General features: G+C 42.0%; 1 protein-coding gene across 1 annotated transcript in view; it reads right to left on the reverse strand.

Moving 5' to 3' along the window:
* Positions 1 to 787: 787 nt before the first annotated feature.
* The window catches only part of LOC106807272 (calcineurin subunit B type 1), a 25,710-nt gene continuing 7,711 nt past the window's right edge, over positions 788 to 18,786 (reverse strand). Inside the window, exons 2-7 of the mRNA XM_014809568.1 lie at positions 16,059 to 16,098; positions 7,795 to 7,971; positions 6,673 to 6,732; positions 5,999 to 6,060; positions 4,942 to 5,064; positions 788 to 4,713 (exon numbers count right to left, since the gene is read on the reverse strand). Of these exons, the coding sequence (XP_014665054.1) occupies positions 4,666 to 4,713; positions 4,942 to 5,064; positions 5,999 to 6,060; positions 6,673 to 6,732; positions 7,795 to 7,971; positions 16,059 to 16,098 (510 nt within the window). The 3' untranslated portion in view covers positions 788 to 4,665. The remainder of the gene's footprint in view (positions 4,714 to 4,941; positions 5,065 to 5,998; positions 6,061 to 6,672; positions 6,733 to 7,794; positions 7,972 to 16,058; positions 16,099 to 18,786) is intronic.

Here is an 18,786-nt window from a genome sequence, read left to right on the forward strand (position 1 = left end):
GGTGTAACTTTAATGACTTCGCTATATTAACACGTTATCATAGTCAGATATGCGTCGAGTGCGAGCGTATAGTAGTGGTGGTGGTGGGGGAAGGTGGGGGTGAGGGAGTGGAGAGAGAGGGGGAGGGTGGGGGAGGGACGGGTGGAGGGGGCTCTAATAGCAAAAGCAGTTCAGTCCTTTGTTAACAATCAACAAATCCATGTTTAACCCTCCTCTTGAGGGTCAAAAGGTTATCAGACACTTACTCTTCGCACGTCAGCGGAAAGTACATTTCATGGTCCTTTCAATAAAGTGATAAAAATGGTAGGTCAGCGCTGAAACAAAAAAGTTTTGCACTCGGTCCGTTAGACCACGTCCTCAGAAAATGTATGATATCTGACCTTTCCCCCACTGCCCTTTGACCTGTGACCTCCAATTTCGCACTGGTGATGGGTTTCCTCCCCATCAAACTATACATCGAATATTACGAGCGTAGGTCGAGCCGTTGAGATTTGTGCCGCAATTGCGTATTTCCTCCTATACCTTAAGTTAAGGGAGAAATATTCCCCCTCCATTGACACATCTTGACCTTTGACCCTTGACCCCCCCAAATTCGACATCCAGAGTCCTTTTCGCGATCCTCCCCGACGTCCCGAATATCAAGACCGTACGTCGAGCGGTTAAGATGTATGCCGTAACTGTTGCCACACGGACGGACGGACATTCATGCGATTCTACAAGCTGCATCTGACTTCGTCAGCTGAGCTAAAAATGAGAGCAAATTGAAAATCAAATACACGTACAAACATTTTGGTGGGTTCAAAAATTTAATGAAACGGAGAAAAATGGAAGAAGACATCATAAGCGGCCACACAACCCTGCGCGGTTATAACATGTTGTTCTTATGTTGCCAACGCTAAAGCCTAATTCCATGAATATAACGTTACCCTGCACAGCAAGCCACTCAACATATAGACAACAACCCGAGTTCTGGACAATAAACACGCTGCATGGCACAGGGTGTTGACCTCGCTATGATAGCTAAATTGTCTCCATATATCGCCTCTAGTAGGTTAGAAACGGAGGTAAATAGTGTAAATCTAACAGATATATATTTCCGGTACAAAGTCGCTACGCTCTCTTTTCAACGACGTGCATATATCCAAGCAGAACACGTAAACATGCGTAGACAGCCGATGCATGACCGTATATAGCCGCCTGTTGGGGCAGCACTGTACGACTGGCTACTCTTGGCCTGCTGTTAAAAAGTTTGAGTTAACACGAATTCAATAACATGATATACGCCACGCCATCGATCGAATAGAGTGTAACGATAGCTGACCGAATATATAAACGCCAATTCCCGTTAATCTTTACGGGGCAATCTGAAGCCATTACATCGCTTTCAACATTCCGATAACAAACCCTAGCAAGAAGTAGAACCATTCTTCCCGCAACAGATCGCGTCCTAATATAATCAGGAGTAAACAATCACAAATTGTGATTATTTACACAATTTGTGACTATTAACTCCTGATATAATTTTGAAACATCAGACGGAAGTAAATAAGTAAATAAGCGAATCCTAACGATTTAATCAGAAGTAGCAGAGCGCAGCAGTCTAGTATGTTTCTTCCGATTTAATCGCAATTTCAAAAGCAACGCCTCGAAAGTGATACTGTTACCAGGAAAATATCGTTAGGTTTCATTAAAATGTGCAACGGTGGCTTAATACATGAATCTAAGATCGGTAATAGTTACCGGTAACGGGCAATACGTTCAAATCTGTAAAAAAAAACACGCCGAAAAAGCTTGAATTTTTCCCTACGGCTATAGCACTAGAATAGCCACAAGATCCCGCGTCCACGTTCTACGAAGAATTGGCTGTTCATCAGTGAACAGCTAGCTAGCTATTTAACACGCCCAAAACCGCACACAGATACGTGTGGCACTATTCTGGTATTGCTCTCACACACACGTGCGCGCACGCACGCACGCGCGCGCACACACAGCTATTACGTAGAAAATACGAACCCACATAGGCACAACGGCCAAAGAGGAGAAAACTGAAGATGCGTATTTGGAGCCGGGCAGGCGAGGTGTGGAGGCACAACTGCGACGCGACTATACAAGTATAGGTGGCGATTGCGGAGGTCCTATTGCAAAGCACATGCTCAAGTACTAATCGACCCTTATCGTTGATGAACAGATGAGCAGAAATACGCAGACAACATCGGCAACGTATTATTCCAGAACACAGAATATACTAACAAACCGAATTAATATGCTCTCCGAGTTGCCTTCGCAGTGTTCGTAAAGATGTGCCAACCTATCTGTTATGCTACGAACTTCTGACTGGTTTGTATCTAAATTCGATGCACGATAGATGAATGAAGCGAAGAATAGGCCGCCGGTTCACTTCCATGAAGATTACAATAATTGAAATGAAGTGAAAATTGGCGTGAGTGAATTGACCACCCCTACCGCAAGCAACTGTCACTACGATGGCGCCCGACCTGGCCTGACTGCCGAACGATGGAGTTCATGACGCGGCCAGCCACAACCCCGGTTCCTCACACACCTGCACGCAACACGGCCAAATACCACATCTCAGAGGGCATGCACAAAATATACACAAAAATTCACACGAATATGTACAGACTGTAAAGAGATTTGCCCGGTCTATAGGCTCCCCGGCGGTGAGGGAGAGGGCGGTCCTGCTGTGTCACCACATTGCGGAGCGTGGCTATTCTACACCTTAAACCGCAGAGGTACTAGTCATGCCTTAACTGTCGCCCCCCGAGGACGCCACTGATATTCCCCGCTGCAGTTTTGCCATCCTGCCGAAGGCTGATCGGGCAGGGGACCGACGGTCAACCGTCCGATCTCTGGCTCTTGCTGGGATTATGCCTTTCTCTAACAAACTGTACGTATAACGGTAGCACGGGGGTTTACAAGCGCCACAGAGAATGACACAAGACATGGATAGTTAAGTAAACGTTACGTTGCGGAAAATCAGAATATACGGGTTGGGACCTTTCCCGCAGAGCACAGAAACATCGAAGTTATTATATTTAAAAAAGTTGTGCAAGTGCAATAACGTGACTGCCATTAATGTCCGGCTATTATATATCTGTGCTCATATTCATTGCATTAGTCAGAATGAGGGGTAAACGACAACGGGTCAGTGTATTCAACCATGCAACTGTCCGCCACCAAGAAAATGGAGCTGGGCAGAGAGAGCTTAGGTGACCTTTACTAACAATAACGGAAACAGGGCAATTCATAAACGCGGACTGTTCGCAGACAACGCAAGTAGACAATTCATACAGACGGTGAGATGGTATGTAGAAAGAATGTCTATACACGATGTTAGAGAAAAACTGGCTACTGAGTGCTGACAATAAATTGAAATGGAACCAGCTATGAAACGTCTCTGTATATGAATCACACAATAAGCAACAATCCCATGATATAGCTATACATATACATACATACTATATATATAGTCATATCCCACTCAGAAGAAAACACACCACACGCACACCCTGTCAAACGACACGGCCAGAAAAGAGAGAAAGAACGAGACACAGGCAGCGATTTTTCAATAGCTTTATCTGCATATAATCAGACACGCATCTATACTATATTGTAGAAACATGCTTAACCTTTCTCTCTGTTCTCTGTCTCTCCAGCAAGGTAAGGGGGTTGACTATCACTTCTAACTAAAATATGAGGGATGCTTCAAACCAGAGCAGCAAGGACGCACTGGATAATGAATCAATAAACCCCAGATGAATCTACCATACATACAGACTCGTGTATATATAATTTTTTCAAAAAAAGCAAACATCGAACAATACAATATGTACAAATAGGGAAACAGATGCACTGCGCCACACATCCACATCATTTCAAATGCATATAGCATTTCCCCGGGTAAAATGTCTGCAAAAGGTGTTTCATGCTGCCGTTACACATTACTATGTGTATTCAGAACTAATCTGATTACATGTTCCAACTGCACCCTCACAACACGCCCGTGCACACACGTGCCACACACCCGCACGCACGCACACACACACACACATACACACATTACGTATGTGAACACTTTTTATGAACAGAATAAATTGCCAAATTGTGTGAGCTTTAAGATGTTCCTTGCCGACGTCTGTAATATTCCACCAAGTGTACAATACATTTTCACAAGCCGTGAATTTCTTTGGCATTCTGATGTAAGATGAAGGTCGTTCATAAATCACCCACAAATCATAACATGTACTGGAGAGAGCGATAGCCTTCCAAGTAACACATAATCTGCAACATCACATAAACTGCCTGCTAGGTATAAACAAGTGACTAGAATTGATGCCATTCGACAAGACAGCATAATATAAATACAGTTGAAATATGCTCATCGCATCATTCGATAAACTATACACGAAACTCAACTCGTTAATGGTCGATTTTCGATAACTAAACGCCTTTTCAAATGCAACTGCAAAACATAACAAAACGTCCTCTCCAGCGCACGACAATAGACATGGCGACACCTGGTGAGCAAACACGACACATTTAGGGTTGGAAAACTCTACAGGTGTAGAGAACAGGCTTAATTGCATTTGAACTGTGTAGAAGTGGGCCTGGCTCCTTCGAATACAGCGGCTGGAGGTTTGATGGAAGTTACACATCCACTACCATCTTTTTATGAACATCTGTGTTGCCAACAACCTGTAACAAGATCAGAAATCATTTAACCATGTTGTGATTATTCACGTGGTAGCTAGGCGTGTAAATGCATAGTGTATTCTTGGATAAACGAATCAGTGACTAACTCTCAACGAAAAGGAAACATGATATGTCAGCTGTAGTGAATAACAGTTTCACAATTGAAGATCGGATCTGAAGTTATTAATCAAATTCTCGGTTCAGAGCGTGTAGAGATTTCGTAGCACTTACGTTGCAGAATTCCTCAAAAGAGATTTTCCCATCATTATCCTTATCTGCATAAATGATCGTTTTGTCAACGATCTGTTGAAGCTGAGTATCCTTTAGGTTTGACCCAACCATCATCTTTAACACCTGCAACGTACAGACAGTCAGTAAGATCCTAATCAGAGCTAGCTGAAGAGGGGAGAAGGGCAGAGACTGCGCTGCAACAAGGCAGCTGTCAGATTAGGTACAGCTTAAACACCAGATGGATTGTGATGAAACATAATGTACCTAACCTAAGCAGAGACAAAATAAAGGAAAGACAATATGTTGGTTGACTTGGGCACAACCCAATGCACATACACAATACAGAGTTGAGGTTTGACTATGTGCCTAACCTACATTATGTTACTATTCCCATAATTTGTTCTCACTGAATTTTTCCCCAAATATCACCTAGTGCCCAATAAGCTGAAAGTCAGGATAATGTGTTTAGCTGTTTAACATTATCGTGCGTATTTGTAAATAAGCAAGAAGTTAAAATCTCACGTTTCAGGTTTGAGGTCACGGAAAGTTGCGCTTCTATGTTTAGCTAAGATTTTTTGGCCATGGTAAGATATATTGTATAGAATTTCCTACAGTACATGCTAGCCCATGCTGAAAGTGAGAATGGCTTAACAAAAAAGCAAGGAATGTGAATAGGAATCTGGTAGCAGAGAGGAAATGTTTTCTTGGATTATTACCCTCTAAATTTTGGGTACGTCAAATGCACAGAGCACCTAACAAACTGCTTAATATAGTAATATCTTTAGTGTCTTGGCAAACTGATTAAATATTTCAAGGAAAACATGCACTCATAGTAGGTTGAGCTTTATAATTAGTTGGTACTACTCCAAGTTTCATTTTATGCAAAGAGTAGCAAATATGATATAGTTTACATTTAGTTTAGTGTTGAGTAATATTACCTACACTATAGGGTTTTGGATGTTTCTGTACTGACAGATATATCGTGACCTGAAAAAGTGTATAGCTAAAGGCAAAATTTATAACAATTAAGTTAACTAGTTAGACAACCTGACCCTACCTGAAACAGTTCTCCATTTGAGATGTATCCATCTTTATCCATGTCATAAATCCTAAAGGCCACTGTAATAAACGCATCAACAGTATATCAATGAATTGGTGTGCCAAAAACGTTAGAAATCTATCCCACTACCTCATGTTTGCAATTATTTAGTGATATTTACCAAAAGGAAACCAATGTCCCATATATAGATTTGTATAGACTTTAATGTGATAGTACCTATGCAGCAATTTGTTTTGCATAGGTTTAATGTACACGACCCTCAAAACGAAATATCAATATCAGTGTCCAGTAAATGAAACACAAAGCCAGAAGTTTACAGCAAAGAAGTGCTCATAGAATACTGTCGTTTACACACATGCCTAGTGCAACGCTCAAAATGTTGCTCAGAAACTGGCTGTGAAGCTAGCTGAACTGGTTAAACGTATTTGTTCAAACACATTTTGATTAATTGCCCACCACAAATACACACTCTGTATTAATATTATGCATTCACAGTCCAATATATCACACCTCTAAGAAGTGCCAACCTACTGATAAAATTGAGAAAATATCTAGTGTAAATAAATTCAAATTGAGTCGACATAACCAAGTTTTCCATTAAGAATTCAAAAATGAAAATTATTAGTAAATCTTTAGTGAGCCTGCATGGTTACAGTTACAAGAGTACTTACACCTGAGTTTTGATTCCTTATCTCCTTTGACACTGAACTGGGACACTCCTTCTATAAATTCTGCATAACAGAAAGAATGAGTCGATATGAGATCAGTTGTAATAGTCATTATGGAACTAATAATCAATGCCTACATCAACTCCAGCAACAACAGCAGTTCAAAAACAGCAGTACAATTAATGACTGCATGATAAATCTCCATGACATGACAATGTGTTTATTTTCAGCCTTAAAATAATTCTGACGGTCTAAGAACTAGATCACTTCTTTGAAATTTGTTACACTGAATCATCACTACTAAATATAGTTTCAGAACTTGTGTGGAACGGGCAAATGAATTTATGCAGTAGAACTTGTTGCTCTCATTGTTCTCATTGACCTCATGTTGCAAATATGTACACCAAGGCTCTATCCAATAACATACTACAAGCAGTAGTCCCTGCTGCGGCTAACGGCATTACAGATGAGCTCGTCACGGGCTTGGACGTAGAGAAACGTACGATGACTGTCAGAAACAGACCGACCCATTACGGGCACACTCACCGCGCCACGCGCAACAGACAGTGTGCGGGGATTATGAGCGCCGATGAGAGCTTCAGCTTTGAAGCGCAACCTCGTTACATACGCCATTACCCCGTGTTGGCCAGCGTTAGCTAACCTGCCCATATACGCGGATGCTTCTCACATCGTGCTACCTCAGTGCCCCCTCATCCCCACCCTGACCCAGCTGGATCTGGCAGTTCACTGGGAAGCCTCTGCCGAGGATTTGTAGATGGCACCCTTAGACGTTTTTGCCTGCCGCGCACATTAACTGATCTGTGTTCTGCATGCCGCCGGCACTGCACATTTAGCCTCAAGTGGCAAGCGCCCAGCAAAATGACCAGTTTCAATGCGATGACACGCCCGAATATAATCATCACACCGTGCTGCAACTGCGCAATCAGTGCAAAGAAATTTCGAAACAGGAACTGCTTTAGGTTTTCGCTCCATGGCTCATACTCGCACCAGAAGACCGTAAGAGAGATGGGAGACCCACACGATATCTTGCATTCGACTGTTGATTGCGCTGGCCTGCTCCTTACAATACATTAACGATTTCGCCTCACTAGTTTGCTAGGCTACCTTTGAAGTCGACTTCTCCGTTGCCATCCGTGTCAAATATGTCTATGACGCGCTGCACGAGTGGGTTCTGCTGAAGCTCCGGTAGCGACATGAACTCTTCGACGCTCAGTGAGCCCGAGTTGTCCAGATCGAGCTTGCGGAAGCGCTTGCCTAGCCGCTTAATCTCGTCCGCATCGACTGCAAGGTGAAACTCAGGCTAAATTAAATCGCTCACATAAGCAGTGTTTGATCAACACTTTGAGAACTGTCTGGTACTTACTTATTCAGACACAAAATGATCACATACAGTAAGGGTAAAAAAGGCACTTTGTTTGCATGGTGAGACACACATACAACTAGACAGAGTGCACTCACGAAGAGTGCATACCTCTGCCAGCGACATACGCCATACGCCATACGAGTAACGAACACACGAATAAGCCACGATATACGCCAGCGTACTGACATGTACACGCTGGCTTGCTGCTCGCTCGCTCGTAGCAGCCGCTCGTTGCTGCTGCTCGCTGGCTTGCTGCGCTGGCTGGCTCGCTGGCTGACGTGCTAATATCGATCACGCGAACACACAAACACACTAACACACGCACACGAGAGCGAAAACATAACCTCCTCCAATCCGTTGGGCGGAGGTAAAAACCATGGTTTATGTACTCTTGATGCACACTAGTCTAGTACACAAGTTTGTTAGTACACAAGTAGGAAACTATATATGTTTGTTAGTAAATACCTTAATATCAGGAGTGTACAATAGAGATTATATTATCTAAAAGCTATATTATACATTCCTGATAATACAGGTACAGTATGAAAGTTAAGTGAATGATAACATATTATACTAGTATTGCACTACTATATGTACTGCATATACACATTTTTAACTAACAATTTTAATGACTATGTCGACTTAACATTACTTCTAAAAGATATATATGAATAATTTATAAATCTGTCATACATTTTTTAATGAAAGAGTAAATAGACATACATGTCTCCACAGTGCATAAAAAGCTATAACAACTTTAATTATTTGTTTTATTATTTTTCATTAATTTCCTCCCCATGATAAATTTAGTCAAGAAATGATTTAGTTGGATATGGTTGCACGTTTTCATAGTTACCCTTTTCCATATTAATATATTTTCCTGCAGAAAATATTAATTTAATAGAAAGAAACATTGTAATTACAACTGGGATTCAAAGAAGCATCAGTTACGTTGTTAAAGTAAAAACTTCTAAAAGACCCAGGATATCAATGCCAAAGTACAACTAAAGCCACATGTAAGCTTGACGCATTACCCATTGCTTACATTTACAACGGCTACACAAGCTGAAAAAAATCAAGGCTAAAATAACACGTTTTGTTTACCTCCAGAAGAGGGTTTCAAATAACATGCTTTATGAGACCTGTACTATTTAAGCACATCATGGCACGTAGAAACAATTAGTTTGTTACTTTCATGTCTTATGAAAGCATATCTTCCAGGCATCGATCTCAAAACTATTTATACGAGTATCATGTTGGGAAATTGAACTAGCATTTGCTAGCGATTTCAGTGGGTTTTCCAAGTATAGTTCTGAAAGGTAGATAATCAGATAAAATTTGTCAAAATAGAAAAAGCCTCACGGCCACAAGTTCTCAAAACAGATAAGTGGTAAGGGTGCCGCAACAGGGAATTTCCTCACAGGCTTTGTGTGGTATCACTCCCACCATAGTTGGACTTTTTCACAGTGAGTTACCCTTTTGCAAAATAATAATTTATAGATCTGCAGAAAATATTAAATCAAATAAAAGAAATACTTTAAATAAAACTTGGTTATAAAGAATTGTCAGCTATATTGTAAATATTTCCAACCGAATCAGGACATGAATCCTGAAGTACAACCAAAGCCACATGTAAGCTTAAAAGATATTACCCAATGCTTATACTGGCTAAACGAGCTGAAAAAAGTCAAGATTAAAATAATATACGTTTTGTTTACCTCTAGAAGAGGGTTTCAAATGATATGCGTAATGAGACCTGTACTATTTTTTTAAGCATTTCTTCATCGTGACGCTTAGACACAACTAGTTTGTCCCTCTAATGTCTTATGAAAACATCTTTTCTGGCCTCCTAAACTTATCATGCTGTGAAACTGAACTAGCATTTGTTAGCAATTTCAATGGTTTTCCAAGTATAGTTTTAAAAGGTAGATAACCAGGTTAAAATTTCTCAAAATATATAATAGCCTCACGGCGGAGATTCTCGAAACAGGTAAGTGGTAAGAGTGCCACAACAGGAAATTTTCTTACAGGCCTTGTGCGGTACCAATTGAAACCTCATTGCAGACGGGGAACCACTAGAAGGTAACGTGTCGGTTGCTTTGCTTTCAATCAGCTTGACCTGGGGAAGCTCCTGCCACCGTGCCTGCGAGGGTGCACGCATGTCGCTAATGCCTGCAGTCAACATCTTTTTACGCAGCGCATCACTCTCGCTTCGCCCCTCCAAATTTTCTGGCATCGTATCTGAGCGAGCGCGAAGCGCAGCGTCTTCCATCTCTGTGGACGACCTCTCGCTTGGCACACTTCCTCGTCTCACCGGAGCCTCTATCTTCCTGTACGACGTTGGGCTGATGATATCAGGCTCGTTGCGCGCATTAAACAATTTCTTCAACATCCGTTGCGCCATGATGTGAACACGCGGTAAAGCAATATAATAACACCTTGTGTGGATCGAACCTGATACTACAGAGCAGCTGGACGACGACAACCTGCAGAAATGAGAACCTGGGTGCGCGCGTGCACTCTCCTGACCTGAGAATCTGTCCTAAACTATTAAATAAAATTCCTGCCCAGACGCATTTAGCACCGTTTCAGATCCCTGTCAGTGTGCAGATAATGCAAAGTTGTGCACTCACAAAAAGTCTTATCGTCCGGCTACAATAGCGAAAGGCAGTCGACTACAAACCCAACGGTGTGTTGAGTTTACACACGAGGACAGAACTACAGGTAACCAATGCAAGCCATTACACCAGATGTGATACAGTCACGCCGCTAGCTATGTATGTGATAACCAGAGAGAGAGAGAGAGAGAGAGAGAGAGAGAGAGAGAGAGAGAGAGAGACTTTGACCTAGCTGTCTTCTAATTGGCAAATATAGGGTCGACACACGTACAGTAAGCAAGATCAGCTCAATGCAAGCCCAATACACTATGGTCGAGATTTTTCCAAGGGCAAGTAATTGCTGCGATGAACTTTGCTCGAAAGTGCACAAAACTAAGAGGTGATAATACTACTTACTGAATGTCATGTACGCAAACAAAATAAAAATGCCTAGCTAGATCACTCACAAAGCCTGCTATTGCACTGAATGTTTGCATTAGGTTTAGGAACATTTGGCTTACGTAACAACCAGTTGACGGCCAAATGACATTCAATAAGTTAATTTGAATGGCAGCATGGAACCAGATGAGACGGGATACTAGAGAAGCGTTGCCGAAAGGAGGTGTTAATCCAAAGCCGCCTTAAGCGGCGAATCTTGCGCGCAGTTCCGGCGGCAAGGCGCACGCGACCGCGGGAACGTCCTACGACAGTATGGGCAGCGCTGGCAGCTATGGATCCGTGCGCGCGAATGAATTGGCCGGCGCCACGGATCCATAGCTGCCAGCGAACAGTCCGCAATTTTTAGTGGGGGACACCAGAGGGTAGACATTTGGGACGTGAAAGTGTTCACTTGTTATAAAAACATAATGTCTGTGTTCGTAACCGAGCTGTGTGACGCGAATCACAGAAAGACTGACGAAATTCTCGGCGTTCGCGCAACCCTTGCCCAGTAATGGAAATGGCTGCAAAGAGAATGGCTGTGTAGACTGGGACTCGCTCCCACGTCGATTACCCATCGAGTGACTAAGCTAAGCCGAGAACACGTAGCAATGCTGAGAGGGTCTATGTCCCCCGGGGTACTGCCGGAACGTACCCTGGGTACGGTGTGATACACCGGAACGTACCCTGGTACCATCTAATATGCCGAACCGTACCTCGCCTACTCCACTAACGAGTCTAGGGAGTCGCCTACGCCTACTCCCTAACCCAAACCCTAACCCTAATCCTAACCATATCAAATAGTGACCAAGGTACGTTCCGGTATATCGGACCATACCCAGGGTACGTTCCGGCAGTACCCTGGGGGACATAGACCCTATGAGGGTTAGTAAGTGTACTGGGACCGTAAATTAACCCACTAATTCATAATGGCTCATGTAATACAGAAATGAATAAACCCTGAATGTTCCAATTATATTTATGTACAGGTTATTTGTACTGCCTATAGCCTAGAGTCCTAACATATAATACGATGTATTGCGATGTACGGTATGTGTTTGTGCGCGTTTCTGCATGTATTGCTACGGCTCATAGGGTCTATGTGCTCCAGGGTCCACCCTCTCAGCCTTACTAACCTTAGCTATCAGTCTATTGATCAGTAGGCCTATAGGGTATACAGCAACTGCCGTACACTACAACTACATAACACACATAACAGTATTAACCCCTTAACTGTGTACTTATTTAACCGTTAACTGCTCCCCATTGTGTACTTAATTTCATGCAAATCGTGACTTTCAGCTATCAGTAACATACGAATCGTGACCTTTTGACCTTTTTCATTCCTGATTGTATAGCACCGTTGTTATTGCTCCTATACATGTTCTGTTGCATTGTCTATGTCAAATATGTGTTCTTGTATTGTTATAAGTGTAAAATAATGAAATATAGAGTGAATTTGTTTTATATACTGTATTTTAGTCCCCTTTTCACGATTTTTTGTTTGACAAATTGTTGACAAGTTCTACTACTAGTACTAGTAGTAGTACTACTGCCGGCAATAACAATTAACATTGTCACGGTCATTACTAGTACTGGCACTAACATCACCGGCGCCATCACCCTCAGATTGACTGTCTAAGTGACTATAGCGTTTGCCAAATACGCCTCATCCCGATCGTCAGGTTCATCTTCTGATTCTGAATCAACGAAAGACGACAAATCATCGTCTGACTCAAGAATACGGCTCAAAACTTCTGCTTCAGAAAGCTTGCGCTTGCTGCAAGACGCCATTGTTGTTGTTGACTGCTGAGTGCTGCGATCTGGTGTTTAGTTGCGGAAATAACCGAGCCACAAGAAAATTTCCCATGGTTATAACGCCATGTGCACATAGACTGGTACCCGGTCGACAGTTCCACGCGCTACACTACGTGAGTACGTGAGTACGTGGGTGTTGTACGTGAGTCTAGCCGTTAGGCGAGTCATAACCCGTTGGCGCCGGTTGCGCGTGCTGTACAGGAAACGAGGCTATGTGCATATAGACCGGTACGCGGCACGCCACGGCAAAAACATTCGCGGGCGCTGCGGGCAAACCAGATGAGACGATAAATCAGTCAGCTTTCGTGTCCAAAAGACTGGTACGGTCGTTCATTAGGCCAAGTATCTCTCGCTACACTAAACTTACGCTCGCTACGCTAAACTCTCACACCGCGGGCAGTCTTAAGCCTATTTGCCGTTCTTTCTGTGCGAAATTCTCTCGAACATCCCTCGAAGAGAGACTCGTCGCCCCATCTATTGGTAGCGATAGTACGACAATAAGTTCAGGGCGTGTAATTAAATAGATTAGAAATGGGTTTTCTATAAGAAAAACTCACGCGCCAACCCAAAAAAATCCCAATTACGACCATTGGAGTTATTCTCGCCCTACGTCCATAATCCAAAGGTTGTGCAAGCGCACAACTCCTGAATTGACCGATAACACCCCGATTTTACATAACCGTGGAAATGTTTCTAAATGGGGAGCAGCGAGTTATATGAAATGGCGCCACAAGGTGGCGCGAGAAGCGCGCTTCGCGCGGATATCAGCTGCGGAACGTCTAGCAACACGACCAGGTAAGCTAACATAATATATTTAACTAATCTTTAAGGGTGCTGCTTAAAAAGGCTCAATCAATCAATCACTTCAGATAAAACTAAAAGGCTCACAAAGTCTGCATTTAACTAGTTGAAGAAACCTTTTCAGTAAATCCACAAAAAAAAATAAAACAAAAACACTTTGTATGGGCTTGCTGCACACGATGTAACACTGTAGTAATATCACATGTAGACACACCTCTCTTACTGAGAGTAGTAATTGCCCTAAATGTGGATGAACTAAAATAAAACCAAATAATCTTGCACTAAAGTTGTTAATTTCACATAAAACTATATGTTCTCAACATAAAACAGTGCCTGCACAGCAACTGGTGTTAGCTATGCAGTCCGCTGCTTGCACAATACACGTAAACGTGCTCAAAGTGCCCTTGGACACTAATGGTTAATTTTTATTTGGGTGAAAACTATTTCTTCTAAGCAAGAGTTTCACTATGTTTGTTAGACAAGAATGTTGGTGCAGGTCCAATGCCGCATTTTCAGTATAAATCAGGTTAAAACTATACTACATACTAACTTTTGTAATCCAATATTCTATCACATGAATGTTTTAATGTTATAACAAGTGCTGCAGAGCGTAAGGGCTCAACTCACGTGTACTGTAACCAGGTATTCTTCTGATAAACTCACTGGCAACCAAATCAAGTGCGCCCTCCTGCTCCACCGGCGTTCGCGCTCAGAGCATATATCTAGGATACTACTAATACAGATCTAAAATCTATGAATAGGCTTTGCTATACCTACTGATAGTACAGTAATAAAGAGACAGCTGTGTAACTTTAATGACTTAGCCTATATTAACATGTTATCATGGATATGCGTGGAGCGCGGAGCGTAGTGGGTGGTGTGGGGGAGTAGGGGGTGGGCGGAGGGTGGAGGGGGCTCTAATAGCAAAAGCAGTTCAGTCCTTTGTTAACAGTCAACAAATCCATGTTTAACCCTCCTCTTGAGGGTCAAAAGGTTATTAGACACTTACTCTTCGCACGTCAGCGGAAAGTAGATTTCATGGTCCTTTCAATAACGTGATAAAAACGGTAGGTCAGCGCTGAAACAAAAAAGTTTTGCACTCGGTCCGTTAGACCATGTCCTCAGAAAATATCTGATATCTGATTTTTCCCCCACTGCCCTTTGACCTGTGACCTCCAATTTCGCGCTGGTGATGGGTTTCCTCCCCATCACACTATACATCAAATATTAAGAGCGTAGGTCGAGCCGTTGAGATTTGTGCCGCAATTCCGTATTTCCTCCTATACCTTAAGTTAAGAGGGAAATATTCCCCCTCCATTAACACATCTTGACCTTTGACCCTTGACCCCCCAAATTCGACATCCCCCGAGTCCATTTCGCAACCCCCCTCCCGTCCCGAATATCAAGACCGTACGTCGAGCGGTTAAGATTTGTGCCCAACTGCTGACGGACGGACGGACGGACAATCATGCGATTCTACAAGCTGCATCTGACTTCGTCAGCCGAGCTAAAAAATGTCGATGATCAATTCCAACTAAAGTTATGCAAATCAAGTTTTCAACCACACACAACAGACAGAACATTTCTCATTTATTGAGAATTGTAATATTATTGATTTTACTATTGATGATTAACACAACTAAGCTGGCGGAAGCACAAGTCATCAGGTGTGACAGCAATACTTAATTGGTGTAGCGCTGATCTGTAATTCATTGCAGTGACACAGTGAAGGTCTGATAATATAAATGTGTAGACAAGTTCCTTATTTCGAACACTGTATTTATATATATATATATATATATATACGTATATAGGTAGGCCCCAATTTTACGACAGGGTTAGGTTCCAGTAAAACAAGGCCGTAAAATGAAGTCGTAAAACAAGACCAAATTATAACACAATTAAATGCTATCATTCCACCATAATGCACCACGAAAAACAAAAGAAGTGCATATTGCGTGTTTGGACTCACAGGCATTGCTGCGATGTTATTGAGTTGCAATTTTTTTGTTATTTACAATTTTTTAGGTAATTTTGAAGTCGTTAATGTGAAAAGTCGTAAAATGGACCATCGTAAAACAGGACCTACCTGTATACGTATTTGTACGAAATATCGTAATACGAAAGTGCGATCGATACGAAAGGATATCTTTAATACTAACAGGCGGAAAGGAATTTTTGCGAGGTAGAATGTTTAGTAGATTGTCACACTCACTCTCTGTGGTAAATAAAAAAGTTGAGGAAAAAAGAAAGAAAATAAGAAAATGTCAAAAAACGTTAATAACACGATTTTAGATTACCAAGAAAACAATAAATTGGCTCTATCTAATCTCAAAAGATGTTATACTTACAATGCGAACACATCTCCATCGGCAATGAATTTTCATTTCCCTGTAAGACAAAATACATACACTAAATTTCACTAAAGCCATAACAGTTGAATAAAAGCGTGTTTAACCTATATAGCACAATGGGGCCGTATTCTTCACAGGACATCGACAGCGCAAATATCATATCCACACAAGTACATGTTACCATCAATCTAAAATCTTATATCGGAATTATCCCAAATATGAAATCCCAAATATGAAATTTCCTATATTTTTGGGTCCATTACTGATAATTTTGTACAAAAAAGGGTCATACAAATTAAATTTACAATCAACAAAACTTTGTGAATGCCTAGGAATTCTCATTATAGTCGTGTGTGTATAGGAAATCGCAGGCTCTGACTATTGAAACAGATAGTGGCAATGTGTCTTGCGTACACTGCTCGAATGTATACAGAGGTCGCCACTGTACAGCAGATGAATAGAGTGCTATTTTACTTTTAGCCACATCAGGGTTCTCCCTACGTTGCGCAAACGGGGCGCGCGCGCCCCGTTTGGGAAAACTCCCCCCTGTTTGAATCGTTGTTCCCCGTTTGGGAAAACTCCCCCCTGTTTGAATCGTTGCGCCCCGTTTGGGAAAACTCCCACCTGTTTGAATCGTTGCGCCCCGTTTAAATTCCACCACAATAAATTCAGGGCGTGTAATTAAATAGATTAGAAATGGGTTTTCTATAAGAAAAACTCACGCGCCAACCCAAAAAAATCCCAATTACGACCATTGGAGTTATTCTCGCCCTACGTCCATAATCCAAAGGTTTGTGCAAGCGCCACAACTCCTGAATTGACCGATAACACCCCGATTTTACATAACCGTGGAAATGTTTCTAAATGGGGAGCAGCGAGTTATATGAAATGGCGCCACAAGGTGGCGCGAGAAGCGCGCTTCGCGCGGATATCAGCTGCGGAACGTCTAGCAACACGACCAGGTAAGCTAACATAATATATTTAACTAATCTTTAAAGGGTGCTGCTTAAAAAGGCTCAACTCAATCAATCACTTCAGATAAAACTAAAAGGCTCACAAAGTCTGCATTTAACTAGTTGCAAGAAACCTTTTCAGTAAATCCACAAAAATAAAAATAAAACAAAAACACTTTGTATGGGCTTGCTGCACACGATGTACACTGTAGTAATATCACATGTAGACACACCTCTCTTACTGAGAGTAGTAATTGCCCTAAATGTGGATGAACTAAAATAAAACCAAATAATCTTGCACTAAAAGTTGTTAATTTCACATAAAACTATATGTTCTCAACATAAAACAGTGCCTGCACAGCAACTGGTGTTAGCTATGCAGTCCGCTGCTTGCACAATACACGTAAACGTGCTCAAAGTGCCCTTGGACACTAATGGTTAATTTTTATTTGGGTGAAAACTATTTCTTCTAAGCAAGAGTTTCACTATGTTTAGTTAGACAAGAATGTTGGTGCAGGTCCAATGCCCATTTTCAGTTAAATCAGGTTAAAACTATACTACATACTAACTTTTGTAATCCAATATTCTATCAACATGAATGTTTTAATGTTATAACAAGTGCTGCAGAGCGTAAGGGCTCAACTCACGTGTACTGTAACCAGGTATTCTTCTGATAAACTCACTGGCAACCAAATCAAGTGCGCCCTCCTGCCACCGCGTTCGCGCTCAGAGCATATATCTAGGATACTACTAATACAGATCTAAAATCTATGATAGGCTTTGCTATACCTACTGATAGTACAGTAATAAAGAGACAGCTGTGTAACTTTAATGACTTAGCTATATTAACATGTTATCATGGATATGCGTGGAGCGCGAGCGTAGTGGTGGTGGTGGGGGAGTAGGAGGGTGGGGGAGGGTGGAGGGGGCTCTAATAGCAAAAGCAGTTCAGTCCTTTGTTAACAGTCAACAAATCCATGTTAACCCTCTCTTGAGGTCAAAGGTTATTAGACTACTACTCTTACGCACGTCAGGCGAAAGTTAGATTTCATGGTCTTCATAACGTAGAATAAAACGAGGCTAGGATCAGCGCTGAAACAAAAAAGTTTTGCACTCGGTCCGTTAGACCATGTCCTCAGAAAATATCTGATATCTGATTTTCCCCACTGCCTTTGACCTGTGACCTCCAATTTCGCGCTGGTGATGGGTTTCCTCCCATCACACTATACATCAAATATTAAGAGCGTAGTCGAGCCGTTGAAGATTTGTGCGCAATTTCCGTATTCCTCCTATACCTTAAGTTAAGAGGGAAATATTCCCCCTCATTAACACATCTTGACCTTTGACCCTTGACCCCCCAAATTCGACTACCCCCGAGTCCATTTCGCAACCCCCCTCCCGTCCCGAATATCAAGACCGTCGTCGAGCGGTTAAGATTTGTGCCCAACTGCTGACGGACGAACGGACGGACAATCATGCGATTCTACAAGCTGCATCTGACTTCGTCAGCCGAGGTAAAAAATGTCGATGATCAATTCCAACTAAAGTTATGCAAATCAAGTTTTCACCAACACAACAGACAGAACATTCTCATTTATTGAGAATTTAATATTATTGATTTTACTAATTGATGATTAACACAACTAGCTGGCGGAAGCACCAAGTCATCAGGTGTGACAGCAATACTTTAATTGGTGTAGCGCTGATCTGTAATTCATTGCAGTGACACAGTGAAGGTCTGATAATATAAATGTGTAGGAATGGTGTGTGTG

This window comes from Priapulus caudatus, unplaced genomic scaffold (assembly GCF_000485595.1).
Source record: "Priapulus caudatus unplaced genomic scaffold, Priapulus_caudatus-5.0.1 Scaffold205, whole genome shotgun sequence".
Lineage (NCBI taxonomy): Eukaryota > Metazoa > Priapulida > Priapulimorpha > Priapulimorphida > Priapulidae > Priapulus > Priapulus caudatus.